The sequence below is a fragment of the Talpa occidentalis genome, unplaced genomic scaffold, assembly GCF_014898055.3.
Source record: "Talpa occidentalis isolate TD23 unplaced genomic scaffold, MPIMG_talOcc4v2.1 talOcc4.6, whole genome shotgun sequence".
In the NCBI taxonomy this organism is placed as follows: Eukaryota; Metazoa; Chordata; class Mammalia; order Eulipotyphla; family Talpidae; genus Talpa; species Talpa occidentalis.
Window position 1 is genome coordinate 76,977,433 of NW_023604972.1, and position 24,617 is coordinate 77,002,049.

The window sequence follows — 24,617 nt, forward strand, 5'->3', positions numbered from 1 at the left end:
CCAAACATTCAGAGACAAATTAGTGCCTATCCTTCACAAACTCTTCCAAAAAATTGAGAAGGAAGGGACAATACCAAACACGTTCTATGAAGCCAATATTACACTAATACCAAAACCAAATAAGGACAACACAAAAAAGGAAAACTATAGGCCAATCTCCCTAATGAACACTGATGCAAAAATCCTCAATAAAATTTTAGCTATCAGAATCCAACAATGTATCCATAAGATAATTCACCACGACCAAGTTGGATTCATTCCAGGGGCACAAGGATGGTTTAACATCCGAAAATCAATCAACGTTATCCAACACATCAACAAAAAGAAATATAAAAACCATATGATAATATCAATAGATGCTGAGAAAGCTTTCGACAAAGTGCAACACCCATTCATGATAAAAGCCCTTGAAATTCTTGGGATACAAGGAACATACCTCAACATCATAAAGGCCATCTATGACAAGCCAACAGCCAGTATCATTCTCAATGGTGAAAAGCTGAAAGCAATTCCATTAAGATCTGGAACAAGACAAGGATGTCCACTCTCACCACTGCTTTTCAATATAATACTGGAAGTCCTAGCCAGAGCAATAAGACAAGAGAAAGACATCCAAGGAATCCAAATAGGAAAAGAAGAAGTCAAACTATCACTATTTGCAGATGATATGATAATATACATAGAGAACCCCAAAAACTCCACAGAAAAACTAATTCAACTTATCAATCAATTCAGTAAAGTGGCAGGATACAAAATCAACACGCAAAAGTCAGTAGCCTTCCTATACACAAACAATAAATCTGAAGAAGAAGAAATAAAAAAAAAAACATCCCTTTTATTATCGAAACAAAAAAAATCAAATATTTGGGAATAAATCTAACAAAAGAGGTAAAGGACCTATACAAAGAAAACTATAAAACACTGTTAAAAGAAATAGAAGAAGACACAAAGAAATGGAAAGACATCCCCTGCTCATGGATTGGAAGAATAAACATTATTAAAATGGCCATCCTACCAAAAGCAATATACAGATTCAATGCTATTCCAATCAAAATCTCAATGGCATTCTTCAAAGAAATAGAACAATTATTGATGAAATTCATATGGAATCACCAAAAACCCCGAATAGCCAAAGCTCTACTGAAAAAAAAAGAAGGAAATGGAGGCATCACACTCCCAGACTTCAAACTATACTACAAAGCCATAATCATCAAAACTGCATGGTATTGGCACAAGAACAGACATACAGACCAATGGAATCGAATAGAAAATCCAGAAATAAACCCACAGATTTATGGTCAACTAATCTTTGACAAAGGAGCAAAGACTATGCATTGGAGCAAAGAAAGTTTGTTCAATAAATGGTGCTGGGAAAACTGGGTCGCTACATGCAAAAGAATGAAGCTTGACCACTACCTCACACCATACACAAAAATCAACTCAAAATGGATTAAAGAACTAGACATAAGACCTGAAACCATAAAATACATAGAAGGAAATATAGGCGAAACACTACGGGATTTGCACATCAAAGACATCTTTACAGACACATCACCCAAAGCAGTGATAGTGAAGGCAAAGATAAACAGCTGGGACTACATCAAATTAAAGAGCTTCTGTACAGCAAAAGAGACAATAACAAAAACAAAGAGAAACCCCACCAACTGGGAGAACATTTTTGCACCCAACACTAATGATAAAGGACTGATCACAAAAATCTGCAAAGAGCTGATGAGACTCAGCAACAACAAAGAAAATAATCCAGTCAAAAAATGGGCAGAAGAGCTAAAAAGAAACTTCTCTGAAGAGGAAATGCAAATGGCCAACAGACATATGAAAAAATGTTCAACATCACTTGTCATCAGGGAAATGCAAATCAAAACTACCATGAGATACCATCTCACACCAGTGAGAATGGCACATATTAAAAAAACTAGCAACAATAAATGTTGGCGAGGGTGTGGAGAAAAAGGAACTCTTCTGCACTGTTGGTGGGAGTGCAAACCGGTCCAACCACTATGGAGAGCTGTGTGGAGATTTCTGGACCTACTAAACATAGAGCTTCCATATGATCCAGCAATTCCACTCCTAGGTATTTACCCAAAGGACACAGAAACATCAATTCCAAAGAGCACCTGCACCCCTATGTTTATAGCAGCACTGTTTACAATAGCTAAGCTTTGGAAACAACCCAAATGCCCAAAAATAGATGACTGGATCAAGAAGATGTGGTACATATATACCATGGAATATTACTCAGCATTCAAGAAAGATAAACACATGCAATTTGCAGCAACATGGATGGCGCTGGAAGGGATCATGCTCAGCGAAATAAGCCAAAAAGAAAAAGAAAAATACCGGATGGTCTCACTCATAGCAGGAATCTAGAAAACTTAAATAAGGGACCAGGAAAATGAATATAAGAAAGTGAAAATCAAAATCAACAAAAAACTATGAACCAGAGACACTTTTTGGGGGGTGGGGGGCGGGAGGGGAAGGATTGGGGTCAGAATGGGGCGTTTGCAATTGTATGGGGGAATATAAAAATAAAATTTATTATTTAAAAAAATAAATAAAAAAAAAATTAAAAGTCCTAAGATGCTACAGAATTTCAGGGAGGTTGAATGTTATCTTCTTAACAATCATTTCTCACTTGGAGTTGGTCTCTGACCAACTGGAGTTGGTCTCAAGGTCTCTGACCTGTGACTTTCTAGTTTTTGTTACTCTATTCCACTTTAAAAAACAATAAAAAAAATGGAAGGCTATAACTTATTTTTGATCTTCTTCAAAAATGTTTATCTAGATGAAGTGTAAAGGAGGAACATTTGCATACCTATATAGAGCGGTAGAGGTAGAGAGGGGAGTGTCCAAGAAAGTCAAATGTGCATTGCAAGTGGCTTCTACTATTACAGCATTTTAAAATCCAAACACGAAATTGTATGAAAAACTTAAGAATAAAAATAAACTCCTTCAAATTTCTAAGTGAAATAAAATGCTGGAATAACCACAAAGTAATTAAATGCACTTTCTCTTTTCTTTCAAAGGATCCCTTCTCTTAAGAGAATTGAGATTTAATTACACTTATTTTGGTAAATGCAAATTATTCTGCCAGTGTCCCAGGAGATTATCCTGATGTACCGGTAGCAAAGGAATAGAACTACAGCAGTAATTTCAGTCATTACTAGAAAAATTTGAGCCTCTGTTTGTCAAATATTAGCTTGCATAAAAATCAACTGGACAACCAATTAAAATTTCAGAATCCTGGCCCAGTGGTAGGCTGGTAACACACCAGTTCTCTGAAAAAAAAAAAAAATATGCATGTATGTGTGCTGTGGTGTAAACTCTGACAGTTATATGTAAACTTATTAGTTTTATTAATATAAAGATGAAAAGCACACAATTTACAAATAATAACACATAATACTTTTTATTTTAAATCCCATATTTTCCTTAATTTTTACTGAATTTTTCCATAACCACGCTACGGTTTTAAAGGATGAGTGAGCAGTTTAAACAAGAATTCTTGCTGTTAGAATTGCACTTGCTTGCCAATGATGTGAGTAAAATTTCCACTGTATTGGATAATAGTTTTTCAAGACTGGAAGACTACTTCTTCAAAATTTTTGGCTATTCACAGGCATTACTGAAATCTTTTTCATTGTTTTCTTAAATGCAAACAACCAACAAAATAATAGATTGAGCACTGATTTGCACCACTTTTTAATTTTCTGGGTGTAAATCTTTCTACCATGGTCGATATGAAGCTGCCAGTGTGCCACTGGATTGCGAAGAGATGAGGAGTCAACACACCACTGATAGCATTTCTGTCACACAGAATAAACCACAGACAACAGTAAAATGCAGGAGTTGATAATTTTTCAGTATTCATTGGGTTTCTTTTCAATGATGGCTGTAATTAACAATCAGCTCACAAAGTATCTGAAAATAATCAGCTCTTATGGGCCAGTATGAGTCTGCTCCACTGCACTTCTGTGTGGTCCCTACCCCCTGGACATCTGATTAGTAGACATGGCTAAAATCTGAAATTTTAACTTTAAAAAGAATATCAAGGGGATTCTGGTGCAAGTGGTCTTCAGATTAGATTTTGAGAAACCTTGACCTAGACTTGTACTTTAGAGATAATTCTAGTAAAACCTTCCAGCTAATTTAATCCTTTAAATGAAACAGTAAGTTCAGTTCCTTTGTTTAAGTAAACACAGGCAAAATTTTTTAAGTGTAAAAAATTCAGATAAGGATATGGGATTCTTTCATTCACTGTGAATTCAAATTGGAAAAACTGTTTTGTTAGGTAAAACCCCAAAATTCCGTTTCCAGAAATCTACCCTGCAGTAGAAATACTGCACGGTTTTAGGTAACACGGTTACCTAAAACATTTCTAACAATAAAGTTCACCCCATTATTGCTTATAATAGCAAAATATTCAGTACTTGAATATCTTTAATAAGGAACAGGAAATATAGATTACAGTATATGTGCTCAACAGCATACTAGGCAACCATTATGAACAATGGAATAGCTTCCCATGTGCTGCCTTAGAAATACACCCCGAGTACATTGTTAAATTAAAAACAACAGCAGATGCAGATCTGTAGACAGTGTGATCTGATTTTAGTACACAAAAGAAGAAAGTGCACATATAATATCTGTGCTTCTGTGTGTATATGGAAAAGCTGAGGTAAGCTATAAAGAGCTGGCAGGTATAAAAGGTAGTTACTTGGGGGTTGGGGTAGAAAGAAACGGCAGTGGGCAGTGGGCTTCAAGATGGTATTTTTCATTTTAAATCTGTATGCTTTTTCTTCTTCAACAGTTTTTTTGAATGATAATTCACATATCACACAATTCGTCCATTTAAACTGTAAAATTCAATGATTTTCATTATATTCAGATATGAGCAACTATCATGTCATATGATAGATTGTTTTTGAATACTGTGATACTGAGGCTAATTCTTAAATTTTTCTTTTAAATGCATTTTTTTTTGGTATTTTCTGAAGGATGTCTGGGAGTTATTATTTTAATGGAAAATATTCAAATATATTCAGAGTTCTCCAGACCTTCTTAGCATTTTAATTGATAGCTCAAGTATTAATGAATAGGTTTCTTTGCTTTGATATTGGAACCTTCTACAATTCTGAAATCTGAAAAGCTCTGGAAGTCTCAAATTTTTTTCATAATGCTTGGCAGCAAAATCTGATCTAAATGGATGTGAAGCTATTTATGGTCTTTATTTGCCCGTTGCAATCAGACTAGTTGAACTTTTTGCTACAGGAATTATTAGTGTATTTGATTAAGGATTATGAGACAAAATCACAAAGGTGAAATAATGTGATATATGATTTACACTCTTCAGTACCTTTCAAAAAAGTTTAATGTTCTTAATTCCAAACCTCATCTGGTTGAAAGCAACTGCAAAAAGGTTTGTGTCTCTGTATCAAGGAATATTAGAGAAACAGAAGTGCGGGTTGGGGAGGGAAGGAACGAGGCTGTATATGAGCATCACAGTTGTGGGAAAGAAAAGGAACCACACTTTCATCTTTTTTTCTTTTTTTTTTCTTTTATGTATTTTTTACATCATTTTTCATTTTTGCACAATGTATGCATTTTCATCTTGGTTATATTCCCCATACAATTCCCACCCCCGCCACTTGTTTTGATCCTCCTCCCTCCTACCCCCTGTAATGTGTCTCTGGATTATAGTTGCTTATTGATTTTGATTTTTACTTTATTATAACTAGTCTTTTTCCTGGTCTCTTATTTAGGTTTTCTAAATCCCTGCTATGAATGAGACCATCTTTTTCTTTGTGGCTTATTTTGCTGAGCATGATCCCTTCCAGCTCCACCCATGTTGCTGCAAATTGCATCTTTTTTGATTGCTGAGTAATATTCCATTGTATATATGTACCACATCTTCTTGATCCAGTCATCTATTTTTGGGCATTCGGGTTGTTTCCATAGCTTAGCTTTTGTAAATTGTGCTGCTATAAACATAGGGGTGCAGGTGCCCTTTGGAATTAATGTTTCTGCGTCCTTTGGGTAAATACCTAGGAGTGGAATTGCTGGATCATATGGAAGCTCCGCCTCTAGCAGATTGAGAAATCGCCACACTTTCTATAGTGGTTGGACCAGTTGCATTCCCACCAGCAGTGCAGAAAAGTTCCTTTTTCTACACATCATCGCCAACATTTGTTGTTGCCAGTTGTTTTTTTTTTTAATATATGCCATTCTCAGTGGTGTGAGATGGTATCTCATTGTAATTTTGATATGTATTTCCCTGATTACAAGTGATATTGAACATCCCTTTTATTATTGAAACAAAAAAAAATCAAACACTTGGGAATAAACCTAACAAAAGAGGTAAAGGACTTATACAAAGAAAATTATAAAGCTCTGTTAAAAGAAATAAAGAAGACACAAAGAAATGGAAGGACATCCCCTGCTCATGCATTGAAAGAATTAACATTATCAAAATGGCCATCCTACCAAAAGGAAATGCATTTTCCTTTTTTTTATATATTTAAATATTTTATTTTATATAATTCTTACATCTTTTTTCATCTTTGCACAATGTATGCATTTTCATTTTGGTTATATTCCCCATACAATTGCACCTCCCCCCTTATTTTGACTCTAGTCCTTCCTTTCCCCGCCGCTCCCTCCCCCCACTCAGTATGTCTCTGGTTTATAGTTGCTTGTTGATTTTGATTTTTACTTTGTATTGATTAGTCTTTTTCCTGGTCTCTTATTTAGGTTTTCTAAATTCCTGCTATGAGTGAGACCATCCGTTATTTTTCTTTTTCTTTTTGACTTATTTCGCTGAGCATGATCCCTTCTAGCTCCATCCATGTTGCTGCAAACTGCATGTATTTATCTTTTTTGATTGCTGAGTAATATTCCATGGTGTATATGTACCACATCTTCTTGATCCCCCTTTTTTTTTTAAAGATTTATTTTATTTATACAAGAGCAGGGGTACAGGCCAGATGTGCAGGAAGGTGCGAGGATTCACCAGAGATAGAGCGGGGAACAGAACAGGCAGACTGATGAAATACACTGCTGAGGGGAACAGCGGGCAAGACAGGAGAGGTCTGCTTGCCATGTGGGTTGCTCCGAGGCTGGCAGGGATTGAACGGGCACTGCAGAAGCTGCGGACAGCTTCACAGCGAACACTGTGCTCAACCTCTTGTGATACCAGGGAGGCCCCAATGGAACCACATTTTCAATAAAACTTCTGGGGGTGTGTTTAAGCAGGGCTTCCTTTCCTGCAGTGGAGAACTTGGACACATTATGTGTCTCTGGAGTAAAGGACCCTGGTCAGAACTAAACTTCCGCTCTATATTCCCAAAGGAGATTAGGATGCTGACCATGTGCAGGCAGGCCAGGATCTATTCAGGGAAGGTGAGGCTGCATTCTAGAGAGGAGTCCTCTCTTTCTCTCTTTCAGTATGAAGACTCACTGGCTTTCTGGCATCTCCTTGGGGGTGGTGGAAGCACATCCTCCGTATTTGCAATTTCAGAGGAGAATCTCAAATATGGAAAGACATGCAGAACATGCAAAAAAACCATGGTTTTAAATAGTATCCATGGCTTTGCAAAGAAGTAAGTTAAAGAAGCCTTGGTATATTTCAATGTAAGGATGCAAGATGAAGCTACTTAAACAGATTGATAGAAGACAATGGAAGAACTAATAGGGAGCAGCAACCAGTCCCTACTATCTCTGCAATCAGGTATCAGGGAGTCGAGAACACTCTAATGCTTACACTTTAGTCAGAGTAATCAGTTTTATATTGGAATGAAATAATTTTAAGTGTAGCTGCCCTGCCACTGATCTATGCTCCATCTTGCTCAAAATGCATTAGCGAGGGATTTTCCTGGGCTCACAGTTTCAAAGCTTTTTCCAATAGCTCCCTGCTAGTAGTCTTGTAAGAGGCAGAGATGCAGCAGATGTCCAGTGGAATTAAAATTCTCTGGAGTCCTGTTTTCCCTTCCTCCTGACAGTGTCTGCATTCTCTCATGCTCCTTCAGCTGTGGTGAATTAGGATCCCCTGGGTGTGCATGTGGACAAGTGTGTGTACATGAATGCAAGCCCCATGTCTGCTAATGTCCACCTAGGGTGTTATTCCTCCCTTTCTGTCCTGCTCCAGTTTCTTTTTAAATTTGTCACTCTGGCCATAATTATATTTATGTGCTCGACTCTGACCATTCCAAGACTATCAGAGGTGTTTGGAAGATGCCCTGCTTCGGCACACAGATTATTTTGAGCTGAGAACAATGAAAACCCTGAGGTTCCTGGAAATTTTTTTGCTTTCTTCTACTACCCAGTCACTGCTCCCTCAGATGACCTAGAGAATGTAGTTAGAGGGAGATCACCTAGGTTAGGTTTTTTGGTTAATACATCCTCTCTGAGAAACATTTCTTTCCATTGAGAGTAGAGATGAAAGGATCCTCTCTTTCTCAGGTGAAGACCTACCCACTCTTTGTAGTGTCCAGGCTCTTTACCTCAGAGTTGGTTTAGGAATTAAGCCATTTCTCCCAGACTGAAGGTGAGACCAGCATAACTGTTAACACATGACCAAGGGGTACCCCAGAAATCCTAAATTTGCATGTACTAAAGAGGTCTGGAAATCCGCAGGCACAAGAGCAAAGCACACTCTTAGTGTGTAAGATATTTAATAGGATTAGTGTGCATAGATAGGGAACAGAGAGAGGTTAGGTTATTTTTCCAATGAAACATCCCCTCATGGGTAAATGTCCAGCCAAACAGAGTTGGCCCAAAGCAGGGTAGTTGAGGCCCTTAGACTTCTTTCCAGAAGTCTAGGGCACCTTCTGGTGGGGAACCATAGTAAAGGAGTTTTGAAAATCCCAAATGCTGCTACAAAGGGAGATACCACATCAAGATAATCATTGCTGTTGTCAGCCTCCCTGCGTTTTTCTACCCAAGTGTCTCTTCCAGGTGTCTCTACAGTTACCTTCCCAGCAGTACCAGGTACAAGTTTGGTCATAGGAACAAGAGCTCTTTTTCCTTTTCTCCTTTTTTAACTTGTCCTACCTACCTTCTCTGTTACAATCTTTACCTGGCTGCTCAGCTCCACCCTCTAGTTCCCAGTAGCTAATCCAAGGTGGCTGCATGTCAACAGGGGCAGGGAACATGGTCCCTCTCCCTTTTATGAAGCTACATCTGTAACTTCATCATTGTTGCTCCCCAGTGTGCATGCACATTATTAAGTTGACTTTTCCTTTCTTAACCTGTCTGATGTCTTGATAATTCAAGTAGTCCATGAACCTAAAATGATGAGGAATTCTTACCTGCACCTAAACACACACACACACACACACAGAGACACCATGATTTGTGAACCTGGCCAGCTAAATTACCTCTTTAAAACAAACAAACAAAAATATTTTATCCTTAAGACCAACCAATCACTAAGGCAGGCAGAAAGATACAGCTTAAACAGAGAAGCTTATAAAAACAGTATGCTGCAAAGAAAGTTCTTCAAAACTGCCAGATTGGATATCAAGGAAAATAATTGCTATTATGACCAAAAAATAAACAAATAAAATAAAAACTGGAATGAAGTTATTCAGAAGCCACATCTAAACAAATCATAACCAGGACAGAATAATGCAAAAAAGAGTAAGGAGAAATCAAATCTGAAAGTCACCAAGTAAAGGTACTAATGTTCCCATTGTTTCACTCACAAAGTTCCTTCTAGGGCTTTGATTCAGAGTCTACTTATTTTAAATTTACAAATAATTACATGACACTTAGCTCTCTGGGTTTCACCTCCAAAACATCAATTTTGGCCAAGGGAGAAGAGTAACTCCAGGAAATCAAACTGAGAACATAAAATCTCCTCAAAGCTAGGGGTGATCTTGCTATATCCCTGGCCCTCTCTCACGACTGCCGTGCTGACAGGCATGACCACAGTTTTGGTTTTATCTGTATTTGACCCTCCTAGAGGACAAGCTATTGAGTTGATATGGTTGCTTGACAACAAAGGCTATGGAAAATATAGCAGATAAGGCAACAAACCCAGTAAAATAGATGAACCTATCTATTCTAAGTTCTGAGGGAAATTATCTGATATCTGGGATCATTATGAAGCAAAGGGGGAGAGGTAAGGAGGACAACTAATATTTATTGCCAGCCTGTATGTTGTCCGTTGTAGGCATTTAATGTTATGGACATACTAAAGGGCAACCCCAAAGGGAAATGGGATGGCCTGGATGTGAGTCCTCACCTGTATGCTTAAAAAGACTCAGAACAAGTACCAAGGGCAGGACTTGTCTATGTGTATAGACAAGTTAATAAAGGATTTATTTATGAGGGAAATGAGAAGAGAGGGCGCACAGGGAGTGATGGAGATATATCGATAGAGTTGGTATTTGCCAGTATTTGCCTTCCTCTGCACGTGGAAAGCATCAATGAATTTTTAGGTCAAAATAAATTATAACCAAGGTACCCTCCTCCCAATAATGACATCACTGGTAATGCTGCCTAAGCTGGAGCCTTGGACTCATGCTGAAGGCAGGCAAACCCAAGTCCCCTCCAGTCAACATGTCCTCCCTTTCTTTCAAGTATGGCTGCTTAACTCCACACTTCATTCCCAAGTATGGCTGCTTAACTCCACCCTTCATTCCCAACAACCCCCTTCAAGAAGTCAAGGGTTATGGAAGATCCATGGCATGATGGGAGTTGTAGTCAGTTACCTAGGATCTTTTTGGCATGGAGGTGGGAGTGGAGTCCTTAATACATTAGTCGGTGGAGTTCATTCAGGGTATACCGTTCCCCCAACAAACATACCATATGATATTCTAGGAACAATCCCCTCCATGTTTTAGCACACAAACAAGCAAAGCCATGACCTGGATTTAAAGTCTGTGAAGCAGCTGGGCAAAATTCGACTGCCAGAGAGTAAACATTTTCAACTCCCACTAACTGAAGTAGAAAAAGAAATTAGCACACAGAAGCCTGGAGACCCCTATCCCCATTCAGTAACTGAAAAAAAGTCTATGCACACACAAGAGCAAGGTACCCAACCCCTACTAGTTTAGAATCTTAATCTCATGCTGGGCACCTTTGATTGTACAACTCCTATCTTATTCCACTAACAGGATGCTATGACCTGGTGGTCTTGTTAAATAAAACCCATTCAGGAACCCATTTGAAACCCCCTGCCTGATCAGAACCTGTTTAGGACCCTATTATGAGCCTCTGCCTCCTCAAACTAAGCAGTTATTTATACCAGCAGCCTTGAGACCCAGGGCACAATTCTCTTTTGAATCTGTTCACACTCACTCTCGAGTGTATGCTCTCACCTGCAACAAAGCTTCACTACTAACTCACCTACTCTCACTCCCACCGGGACTCTTTCCTCTTCTGCAGAGATCAAGTACCTCTAGGGTCCCTCAGCACCCTCTGGGCCCCATCATAATGATGAAGGAGCTGAAAAAAAGTTTTAAACAATGGGCCCTTATCTTTGCAAGGGCTAACAGTGCATTCTTTAGAAAGTAGGCAATTAAAACCCTAGTATTTGCCTTCCTCTGCACATGAATAGCATCAATAGATTTTTAGGTCAAAAAAATTATGACCAAAGTCCCCTCCTCCCAATAATGACATCATTAATATCAATGACTCACTGTTCTATCTACATAAACTAAAGTTAAATTTGTGATCACTGGAACAGTTCTCACGGAGTGAAATCTGTTGGACTGTTTACATCTGGGGAAGATTTCTATACAAATTGCTTGAAAACTACAGTACTTAAAGAGAACTTTATCTTTCTGGAATTGAAAATGACTTGCTCTAAGGGCTCTAACTAAAATTTTATAATCTGCATTTTAGTAATATAACCCTAGAAATTTAGAAACTAAACTTCTTACAGCTCATGTAAAGGAGAGTTGAAAACAGCATCCCTAGGTCTCATTCAGACCATTTAAGATATAAATAGTAAACATTCTAATGAAAATGAATCTTTCGATTATATTCCCAGATACATGTATAAATGTAGGTGCATTTGTATTTTGAGGCTCTGTTGATGGTGTGGAAACAAGGGGATGTATATGTGTTCTACAGCCTCAGTAATACCTACGAATTTTCCTATATTCACCAAGAGCTTAAGGACACTAATTAGTTAGTAGATTGGAAATTTTGCCAACCCAGAGATGATCAGGGCTTCTGCATGTGGGAAGAGACCCCTACCACCATTATAAGAGTCAGTTTCATATCTCATACCTGTGAGAATGGCCCAACTCAAAAGACCAGAATCAACAAGCATTGGTGTGGTTGTGAAGAAAAAGGAGCCCTTTCACACTGTTGGTGGGAATGTGCACTGCTGCACCCCTGTGGAAATCAGCGTTGATGCTTCTTAAAGACTAAAAAAAGATCTGCCATACTGCCCAGAAATCCCACTCCTAGGCAGCTACTCCCGAAATACAAAAACACTAATTCAAAAGGGAACCTGTACTCCCATATTTACAGCAGCACTACTCACGATTGCCAAGATATGGAAACAATCTAAGGGCCACCAAACAGATAAGTGGATCAAGAAGATGAAGTCTATATACACAATGGAATACTACTCAGCAATCATGAAAGATAAATTTGTGCCATTTGCTGCAACATGGATGAAGTTGGAACGGCTTACACTAAGTCAAATAAGCCAGAAGGAGAAAGATACATACTGGATGGTGTGACTTATATGCGGAATATAGCAATATGAAACAAAGGGTCAGACAAAGACAAACTTTAAAACCAATGCTTCAGAACTGACCATAGGTCTTCGGTTTTCAGAAGGGGAGGAGGAAAAGGGAGAGGGGTGAGTTGGGGTGGGGGGAAGAACACACAGGACTATGGTGATGGGAGTGCTAAGATGACTATACCTGAGGGGGGAATTCTCTACTGTCAAAACACTATCAAGGGTATAAAATACTGGTACTTTAGGGGCCTCCCCGGTGGCGAAGCAGTTGAGCACTGGGCTGCGAAGCTGCCCGCAGCCTCTGCAGCGCTGGTTCGATCCCCGGCCACCGGGCGAGGGTCCCACATGGCACGCAGACCTCTCCTGCCGCCTGCTGCTCCCCTCAGCAGTGTACCTCGTCAGTCTGCCTGCTCTGCTCTCCCCTCTGGCTCTGGTGAATTCTCTCACCCTCCTGTGCTTCTGACTGTACCCAGTGCTTGTATAAATAAATAAATAAATAAATCTTTAAAAAAAAATACTGGTACTTTAATGATTAAAAAAAAAAGAATAACAGTTCCAGTGTCAGTTGGTGTGTGCATGGGTTTTCTCTAGAAAGCTAATGCCTGAAACCCTAGAAAGGAAAGATCAGTTGTCTTAAGACAATTTCTGCAATAATCTCTAGAGAATTTTCTGTTTGGAGCAACACTCTATTGAAAGAATTTGGCCAAAAAAAGGGGAGTTAGGAGAAACCTCTGGTTCCAAGTACCCAAACTTTTTTAATGGCAGGGCTTTGTCTTATAGTTTGATTTTTGTGTAACTGAACTACCAATAAAAACTGCTAGAGAGAACAGGAAACAACATAATTAGAAAACTTCTACCAGCATCAAAACAGATGTGAACATAGTCCTGTGTCTAAACATGAAAAATTATGACACCCTTGAAAAGTAACCAACATCCCCTATGTTTTATTGGTAACTATGATAAAAGGTTGCATTTAGGGGAATTTATGCCACTTTGAAGGCTTTACAGGGACTATCATGACACTAGCTAACATTTACTAAGTACTGACGAGGTACCTGTATATGAATGATTATGATTCTATGTTATAGATGAGGAGGGCAGAGGGGTTTGGAAATTTGATGAGGGTAAAAAAACTAGCACAGGCCATTATCAGGCCAGTTGGTCTTAGAGTGTGATCATAAAATCCTAGTATTATGCTATTGCTTACAAAGGGACATCCATTTCCAATTAGATTACCTTCTGTCTTCCATACAATATTAATTTATAAAATTAATGAATGTATAAAAAATAAGCCTCCATTAAAAAAGCAACTATTCTGTTCTCCAGCAGCCCCAATCTTTTCTTCACAGGGCTCTTGGCTTTTACATGCATTCAAGTCTAGGGCTGAGTGAAAATGCCATCAGGTTACTGCTCAGCTGATAAGCACTCTACCCACTTACAGCATAAAGTCTAACAAGGGTCTTTAGTGTCTGGTTTTCACCTTTTGCCTCTTCTCATTTCCTGCTATTTCTACCATTATATGTCACAGTCCAGGAATACCAAGAGTTCCTCGTGGACACAATGCTGCGTCATTCCCTTTATCTTTGCATATGTTTCTACTTTAGTCTGGAACATCTCTCTCCTGCCCCTGTCTAATGAGGGGCTCCTGATCACCTTTCAAGTCCCTGTTCTGGTTTCATCTTCTAAGAAGCTTTTCTGGCTGGTACTTGGTGTCCCCTGCCTTTCCAGACAGACCTATCCTCTCTGCATCTCCACATGCATTTCTAGTACTGCTTATAAATGCACTGCTTTTGTGCTTGTGTCTCCTGCTACAAATACTAAACTGCGGGCAGCAAGATTAGTCTGCCCAGCACCAGTACAGCTGTGACACTATGATTAACATGGGATTTATTAAAGCTGACTGCTTTTATTTATTTATTTTTTTATATATAGAGGCATGTTTTTTTTCTTTCTTTATTTGTCTGTTTGTTTTGTTTATACATGCACTGGGTAGAGTCAGAAGCACGGGAGGGTGAGAGAATTCACCAGAGCCAGAGCGGGGAGCAGAGCAGGCAGAAGGACCGAAGTACACTGCTGAGGGGAGCAGCGGGCGGCAGGAGAGGTCTGCGCACCATGTGGGACCCTCCTGTGGTGGCCGGGGAGCAGCCGGGGATCGAACCGACACCACAGAGGCCACGGGCAGCTTCGCAACCCAGCGCTCAACCGCTGTGCCACTGGGGAGGCCCTAAAGTTGACTGCTTTTAAATAATGCATTTAGAGCTTCACATTCTGTGCCATTTCAAAAAACATAAAAGAAACTCAATTGGAGTTGACCCAAAAAGAAGAGTAATGACAATCGCCAATCTTGGTTGCCTTGAAAATGAGAATCCTTCCTCAAGTTAACGATTCTATTATAAGTAAAGAGCATCTAAAGAAGAGCATGGTAATCACACATAAGGTAAGGTATCTGGGGCAATGGCTGTGAAGATGAAGGAGGAGGTAGGCCTGTACACTAGTGCTGTGGACGAAGGGCGAGGTCCTGAAGTGGTCAGTGTGGATTAAGGCACAAACATGGGTCTGAGAGTTTGAGAACGTCCCGGGTATTGCAGAACCATTCACTCTCCCACTAATTACTGACAGTAATGTAAGTATATTACTATAGTTTCATTCTTTTTGACAGTGCTGCCGGAAGGAATCCCATAATAGTCACAGGTAGAGAAGAACACATAGAAAAGCAAAACACCCTCAAATAAGAGAAGGTGTAATAGGGCTTATAAATGAATATAACTTTCAAAGTACAAGTTATTTCTTCAGTTGTGCCAAAATAGAGGAAACAAAAAGAGTTGTTTCTTAGTGGGAAGAAGGTACAATCAATTCTTCATTTTATCATATGGATGATAGTCTATATATTTTAAACAGCATAATTTTGAAAGTTCTGCTTACTTCCAACATTTCAAAACTTACCTCTAAAAGCACTAATATCCCCATAGTGTACTTGCAGTACAAAGTATTTACTTCCAGTCTCTCCTCCAACTCTGAATCCAACACCTAGAGTTTTGCAAAAGAAGAGAAATGTTTTAGAAATGGAACTCTAATTGAATTAATCTCAAGTGGATTCCCTATAAATTCAAATGGAAATAAAATAGCATATAAAGTGAAAGTATGCCATACATGAAATAGAAAATAAACTGGGTATTCACTGAGAATGTCTACTATAATCTCTCATTCCTTCTTATAGTTCTGGTAGAATTCTATATATACTTTCTACTTTAGAACATTAATCACTTACACTTCAATGGACAATTCACTCATTTTTTTTTAAAGATTTATTTATTTATTTGTTTGTTTGTTTGTTTGTTTATACAAGCACTGGGTACAGTCAGAAGCACGGGAGGGTGAGAGAATTCACTAGAGCCAGAGCAGGGAACATAACAGGCAGACTGACGAAATACACTGATGAGGGGAGCAGTGGGTGTCAGGAGAGGTCTGCGTGCCATTTGGGACCCTCGCCAGGCGGCCGGGGATCGAACTGGCACTTTACAACCCAGCGCTCAACTGCTGCGCCACCAGGAAGGCCCCCAATTCACTCATTTTGAAAGAAATAAAATAACACAAACAAAATTCTGTCCTTGTTGATTATATACCAGATAAATATAAACCAATTGTTTCATTTGTTTTGTATATATTCCTATTGACTTTTATTTTCTGATAGAATATGGCAAAGAGACTTATTAGGAGCATCTCAGAGGGATTACTTTTATTTTATTTTATTTTTTTAAGATTTTTAAAATTAATTTATTTATTTATACAAGCACTGGGTAGAGTCAGAAACACGGGAGGGTGAGAGAATTCACCAGAGCCAGAGCGGGGAGCAGAGCAGGCAGAAGGACCGAAGTACACTGCTGAGGGGAGCAGCGGGCCGCAGGAGAGGTCTGCGCGCCATGTGGGACCCCAGGAGGAGCCGGGGATTGAACCGGTGCTGCAGAGGCTGTGGGCAGCTTCGCAACCCAGCGCTCAAATGCTGCACCACCGGGGAGTCCCTCAGAGGGATTACTTTTAATCCCCTATGAAAACAAATATTTGCAAAATGTCACTGAGGCTCCTATAGTTACCAACCAGATTACAAAGTCCAGTGTGTCAATAAATTTTTGGACTCTAATGGGCTCCGAAAAGTCTTAATATTAATAGAGTTTGCTAGTAAGTTGAAAAAATCTACAGGGATAATATTTACAGGTAGAGAAAAAAATTTCATTTGTACCAGTACTCTTAAAAAGGTCAACAAATGTATGACACCCTCCCTATTACTCCCAAATTTGTTTCGTAGCAGCTGCCTGGTAAGCCAGAGAGAGGATTCCAATGCTGATTTGAAGCAAAGTAAAACACATCAATTAGCACTGTCAGGAATTTCTGAGCCAAGAGAAGGCTTGTGCATCACAAAACACCGTGTCTGGACCATGGCAGACTTTTTCTGTAACAGGCTTGCACAGTCCCTTTAGTCCCGAGAAACATTCTGATAATTAAAGATTGTCTGGTCACCTGCTCACACATTGGAAGCTATGGGCAGTTTAGAGGACAAGTCAGAAAGTGAGTTGAGTTTGGCATGACACTGAACACCTAGGTTTCAGGAATAAAAAAAAAAAAACTGTTTGAAAAAACAGCAATTTATTTACTTCCTAGCTCTCCTGGCTCATGAAATGATCCTACTATTAAAAACTAATGTGCCTTGGGGCCTTCCTAGTGGCACAAGGGGTTAAGATGCTGCACTACGAAGCTATTGAAGCCACTACAGCATGGGTTCGATCCCAGGCCAGGGAGCTAACCCACTTGGTACAGCAGACCTCTCCTGTCTCGCCTGCTGCTCCCCACAGTAGTGTATTTCAGTCAGTCAGCCTATTCTGCTCCCCACTCTGTCTCTGGTAAACCTTCTCACCCCCACACCTCTGGCCTGTACCCCAGTTCTTGTATGCATAAATAAATAAATCTTTAAAAACAGAACAAAACAAAACCAATGTGTCTTAAGCCCAAGGAGCTTGAGGTACATTTGATTAATTTATAATTCTATTTAAAGTATTATGAAGGCAAATTGAGAAATTCAGCAGTTCAATGTAAAAGTATCCAAGATGCCTCACAGGTACCTTTTGGGAGTCTGGTCGGGGGAGCATTTCTTGCCCAGGCATATAGAATGTTGGCTTTATCTGCACAAGTTCCTTCATCACAAAACCTGAAGGAAAAAAATGTCATTATAAATGAAGATTCAAGTTATAAAATGCACAAGTCACTTCCCATGGAGGAGGGGATAGGGAAAATATTTGAAAGCAAAAATAAGTCCATCAATATATCATCACTGGTAGTCTTATCAGCTGTAAAATCCTAATGTAGACTAGAACAAATAATAGTTTCTATGTGAAAAAAGTTTATATAAGGAGAGATTTGTGTTTGTGACCCAATGCGAAATAATTCTGTGAGGTAAACATACAATTTATAATTAGATATATTCACATGTAGAATGTACTCCATGTAATCAGGTCAAAAAGTCAGTGTTTACAAAGGGAAGTGGTATAAATGAATGTTAACCCAGTGGAAACCTGGAGGTGGACTAAAAGACATGTCACACACATTCCCCAAAGGGAATCAGTGTTATCAATCAATCAACCACAGCAAGAAGCAGTACACAGTACCTGCCCTCAGTGGGGGAACAATACAAGTACACCCCACGCAAGGGGTTCTTGGCTCTAAGTTTATGAATTCTGGTTGTGCCATTCATAAGTTGTTTCACGTTGCCCTCGTCAATCCTCCTGAGCCTCAGTTTTCTTTTGTAAGATAAAACAAGGATAATTATACTTACCACACAAAGTTATTCTGTAAATCAAATGAGATATAAGTGAAAACACTTTATAAACCTCAAAGCACTATACTAGGGTAATGCATTATTTAACAAAATGTTCACCTTATCTTAAGATTGATTGTTGAGAGGGGGCACTGCACGGTAAAAGTAGCACAGGCAGAAAAACATATCTGGCATTGAATCCCAGAACCTTCTCTTAACAGGTGTATCATGGGCATGTGGATAAGCCTTGAAGGCTCATGGGCTGTGGTGGTGATGAGTATAAGGCACCCAATGTGCTAACTGGCACACATGTCTATATATTGGCAGATCCAATTTCATAAATGGTAAGCTGCCTTATCCCAAACCACACATTTTTTTCCCATTACACTCTCTTCATTTGCTCTGTTATAAAATCAGGTTTGCTCAAAATGCTGTTAGGTGATTTTTTTTTTGCTTTTATATATTTGTATTTTGGGAAATTGGTACCATGCAAGGCCAGAGCCTGGAGTTTAGGCAAATGTGAACTATATGAAGACTAGCAAGGACAAGGATCATGATAGCTTCATGGGCAGGTAGCTGGCTCACACAGAAGGCATATGTGGCAGCTTCCTAGGTGGGTTTGAAGCTGAGGCTAAAAACCTGGAGAAAAACATTACTAAGACGTATCTTCATTCTCAGAGGCAGGGACTTCTAAAATGTTTCCTATTTTTGGCTTGCTTAAAGCCAAAAATAGAGTGAAAGTTTAGTAAGTACAAGCAGACAGCTATTATCCCACTTGAATAAACAGGCGAGGGACTGGAAACTAGGGATTCCCCATAAAGTTATATTTAGCAAGTGATCTTGCTTCTATAAATCACATTGCAGAAAGAAATTGGATAATGTGCAATGTTAAACACATCAAGAAGTAGTTTCTTACTGTTCATTGTCAAGAACAATGTACTTAAGAAGAAGAATCATTACTATTTGAGACTTGTGTGTTGGAATAAATGTCTGTGACATCCTTGTGCCAATTATGCTAGAAAGGTTTAAGGTATTGGACAGTGCCCAAAAGCAAAAATTTCCTCCTTGGCCACATGCTATAACAGTTTAAGAAATGAGATATTCAGATGTGATGAACTTTGTATCTCACCGCTGCGAGCTACTAAAATTTAAAGATCTGGGTGGCAATCTTCATAGCCTGCAACAAAGATCATAAACAGACCAAGTATAGAACATCAACATGATGGCAGTCATTGGATAAACAAGCTAAGTGCTTCCTCTGATATAGAAACAAGATGGAAATAGAAGAATGTATAACTAGAAAAAAAAAAACAATGAAATATAACAGGGTAAAATAGTTTAGTAAAATTTGCTAAGCCACAGATTTGATTATGTCATTTGCTGGCATAAACTCTTTCAAATGCTTCCCAAAAATAACACAAAAATAAAATCCAAACATTGTACCATAACACATAAGGCCTTTCATGATCAGGGGTCCTGTTATGTCTCCAGGAACAAAAACTGTTTAGTCATAGCATATCACTGCCAATTTCTCTCTTTTCCCCAGTTTCCTTTGCCTGGAAAACCCCTTTCCCAATTCTTTGCTTGACAAACTATATTACCTGTTCCTTCAAATTCAATTCTTCCTCCTCAAGGAAGCTTTCTCTGATTCCCATCCCATCCAACTTCCATACTCCCATTCATATTCTCTTTCTCTCTCTCTCTCATTCTCTCCCTCTCTCTCTCTCTCTCTCTCTCTCTCTTTCTCTTTCTCTCTCTCTTTCCCCCCAACCCTCCCACCTTCACGTAATTCACCTCCTTTACTTGATTTACTCACTTTCTATTCCCTTTGATATCCACTAATCTGGTGAGAACCAACTATTCTTGGTCATAATACAACTACTTTTACTGTATGTAATTCATTTGTTTATTTTGTTTCTTGACATACTGCCTATGAGTGAGGACACATTTTGTAGGGTAAGGAAAAATATCAGGCTTTTCTGCCCTTCCGCCATCAGGATAGATGAGGGAGCCCTGTGATCCTGGATGCATGCCTGATGGCGGGCACCTGAAGTGGGTACACCTGAGCTAAGAGACTGATTTATAAGGGTGGTGCAGCAGAGTGCGGTGTGGTGGTAGTGCGGTGTTAAGGGTGGAGGAGTGGAGTGTACGGAGGAGTGTGGCGACTACAAACCAAGGCGAAGAGCATGTGGCTGCTAGAACCGTTCATAAACCTGCTCGGAATGGGTGGGTTGCTTTACACATTTCTTTCTCTTTGTCTTTCTCCATCTCTAACCAAGTGCTCATCTCAGTATCACTTCATCTCCCTCCCACAAGCCTGTGCCTACTTTAAAGTCTGGAGTCCTACCTTTCATCCTGTACTCGCAGCACCTACAACTCCACCTGGCATTTACCAACTAGCCAAAAATATTTGAAGTTAACTGCTAAGTAAGTTCTTAATTTTTCATATATAAACACTTAAAAGAATTTTTTAAAAAGATTTATTTATTTATTTATTTATACAAGCACTGGGTACAGTTAGAAGCGTGGGGGGTAAGAGAATTCACCAGAGCCAGAACGGGGAACAGAACAGTCAGACTGATGAAATACACTGCTGAGGGGAGCAGCGGGTGCTGCAGGAGGGGTTTGCGCACCATGTGGGACCCTCGCCGGTGCTGCAGGGGTTGCAGCCAGCTTCATGGCCCAGCGCTCAACCGCCGTTGCGCCACCAGGGGAGGCCCAAACACTTAAAAGAATTTAATTGACTTAAATTACATTGTGTTGTCAAGTATAATCAAACTTAAAACATAGTTAAAAGGTTTGAACTAAATTGTTATTACAATAAATCTGAGTTATTCCTTGCCTGATATTTTATACAAATCAGCTAGTAGTTACTCTCACACAAGCATCGCAAGTAGGTTATACTTGATAGATGAACAAGCTCAGAGAGTTTAAGTAACTTCAAAGGTCAAGGTCAAGCCATTCTTCAAAGTTCTGGGTATTATACTCCTTTCCAATTTCAAATTGTGAGTCTGATTTATAGGCATAGAAGGATATTACATGAAGATAATATTTTATGGTGACTATCAAATCTGAACTAAGCTGCAATTTTTGTATGAAATTCTAATATTGAACTCTAGATAAAATAAGTTCTGCTATATTTGCCAAAAGACATGATTTTATATTTTATTCTTTTATTGGGTCTGGTAAAAAGAAGAGCATCAAAGGTAAACTTTGGTTTGACTTTTTAAATTCTGTTTTATAATTTTTAAAAAAATTGTTTGTTAAACTCAAGACTAGGTAAAGAGTGACTTATTGGAGGGCACTGGACATTGAGACTAATCCGAAAACTTAATGAGTGATAGAGTTATGTAAAGAGGAAAATCAAGAGTCCAAGAGAAATGGATTTATAATAAATAGTACAACAGTGTGGCAAAGGGCATTTGGATAAAATCCCTTAACTTTTTATTTTCAAATTTCCATTTCCCATATCAATCAAAGTAGTGACACTGTTTATTCACATAAAATGATCAAATGGATAAAGATAGTATTGTATACTTTGCTTTCCAAAAAGCTCCTACAAAAATAGAGAGTTTTTACTATTCTTATTAATAAAGAACTTGAGGCTAGGAAAAAGTGTAACCCTTAATCCAGGGTAATTTCAGGCCTCATCATCCAGGTTTCTTATTCTTAGAATTCTAATAGCTTCCCCAAAAACCTTCTCCAGATTAAGCCAATTACTTGTAAAAAGATTCACATAGCTCTCTTGTGGTTTCTCAGTGTTCATCATAAAAATGATGAGAATTAACATTTGAAAATAAAGCTATTCTGAATTCTTGGACCTTTGCTATAGTACCTTTTTCACCTCTAATCCACGGGGAAACTACTCAGATGGCATGAATATTTTCAGACAATGCCAAGCACTGAAAAGTGCTAGCCTGTCATTTTGAATTATCCAAATAAAGTGTGATTGACTGTTAAATGCCCTCTGGTTGTATCTTTTAAAGGCTATTTAAAATCCAAGGTTACTCAGGGAAGATCAGAACTGATTACTCATTTCTTTTTTTGGCTTAATTTTTTTTAATAAAATGGTCATGCTGTCAAGTTAAGAATGTATGACCTTAAATTCCCATTCTAACAGAATCACAGGAAAATTAAGCCAAAATTAGAAAACATCTTTAAGAAATGTACCATAAAATCAATCACATGTGGAATGTCTATACCTTTCAAAACTGTATCCAGTATGAGTTAGGTATTTAAATTTCATTAGCTGCTCTATAAACCCAGAGAACATATTTCCCAGTTCACACAAATCCTAAGTGGATCTCAGTGCAATGGGTATGCATTAGCATAGCAATTAGAAAGACATTTAATGGGAAAGCTAAATCATAGTGGTGATAAAAAGTACCAGCCTGATAAACACCACTGCAACAACCATGCCCCATGAGATTAAAGGCAATAAAGTCCACAAAAGAAACTGTGTCTGTCTACACCAAATTCTCAGTGCCTAACAAAGTGCTCAGCACAAGTAGATGGCTAATAAATATTTTACTAATAAATGAATAAGGATGATAGAGCCCATTTATTAAGTCTTCCCACACGCCAGGCACTGCCCCAAGCATGTTATTTAACATCACTTTACTCCAAGATGGTATCAATCACCAAGTAAACCCATTTTACAAATGAGGAAACAGACCATTCAAGTTGAATAACTTGACCAATGATAATGTAGGGTAAATGAGTTATCAAGGTTTTCATGCCCTTCAGGCACTAGCCTCTATGACTGGCACCTGTGGTATTGTACCCGTCCCATGATTGTGCACACCTGGGCCCAGGAGGGCGGGGATAAAAGGGCAGTGTCATTCTGGGGCTGGGGGAGAGGCTTAAGTTGCTGTCTCTCTGCCAGTTGATTTCCCCTACTCAATATTAAAATCTGTGAAGATGATGCCAAGGCCTCCAAAATTCTCTTTTAAACTGTTAGAACCAACAGTGAACCTACCTGGCCTGGGATGGTTGCACAACCGATGATTTTACAACATCACATAGTAGAGCTGACTCTGATTTCAAAGTTCTGGCTTTATGTAAAATTGTCTGTAGGGTAAGGTAAAAAAATTATCAGGCTTTTCTGCCCTCCCGCCATTAGGACTGATGATGGATCCCCGCGGTCCTGAATGCATGCCTGATGGTGGGCACCTGGAGTAGGGTGTGGGCATATGTAGGTGGGTACACCCGGGCTGAGACTGGGCAAATAAGGGCGGCGTCATGGGGATGATAACGGAACAGCAGAGCAACAAAGAACAAAAAAGTGAAAGGGAAGGCAAGACCACAAGAGAATGCCAGAGAGCCAGGAAAGAGTGAAGATTTGCTGGGGGCTAGGAAGCTGGCAGGCCTCCCAGCCCCCCAGCACCTCTGCCTGCTGTGTACCCAGTAAAATCCCAATAAAAGTCTGCAAAAGCCGCTGAGGGCTCCAGGACTCTCCTCCTTTCTCCTTTACCTGTCTGCTCCAGTCACAGAGACGCTGCACTGTGCCCTTCCTGCACTACAATGTCTAAACACTGTGCTATAACATTGCTATTTTGTTCTATAAATACTAGTCTTGTGAGGAAAAGATAATGTTCACAATTATGTAACATTTGTTTCTGCTGAAACTGCTAAAAGTTTCAACCATGCCATTCTATTTCATTCAAGTTGGCATTAATCTGTCAAGAACTGGACAGTTTTTGGTAGGATGGCCATTTTGATGATGTTAATTCTTCCAATCCATGAGCAAGGGATGTCTTTCCATTTCTTTGTGTCTTCTTCTATTTCTTTTAACAGTGTTTTATAGTTTTATTTGTATAGGTCTTTTACCTCTTTTGTTAGATTTATTCCCAAGTATTTGATTTTTTTTGTTTCAATCATAAAAGGGATTTTTTTTTATTTCTTCTTCTTCAGATTTATTGTTTGTGTATAGGAAGGCTACTGATTTTTGCGTGTTGATTTTGTATCCTGCCACTTTACTAAACTGATTGATTAGCTGAATTAGTTTTTCTGTGGAGATTTCTTGAACTACTAAACATAGGGCTTCCATATGATCCAGCAATTCCACTCGTAGGTATTTACCCAAATGACACA

General features: G+C 39.0%; 1 protein-coding gene across 21 annotated transcripts in view; it reads right to left on the reverse strand.

Annotated features, from left to right (window-relative positions):
• PAM (peptidylglycine alpha-amidating monooxygenase) overlaps positions 1 to 24,617 on the reverse strand; it is a 329,113-nt gene that overhangs the window by 96,573 nt on the left and 207,923 nt on the right. For all 21 annotated transcript variants that reach the window (XM_054688174.1, XM_054688177.1, XM_037530112.2 and 18 more), the window contains exons 6-7: positions 17,833 to 17,918; positions 15,662 to 15,745 (exon numbers count right to left, since the gene is read on the reverse strand). In XM_054688174.1, the coding sequence (XP_054544149.1) occupies positions 15,662 to 15,745; positions 17,833 to 17,918 (170 nt within the window). The remainder of the gene's footprint in view (positions 1 to 15,661; positions 15,746 to 17,832; positions 17,919 to 24,617) is intronic.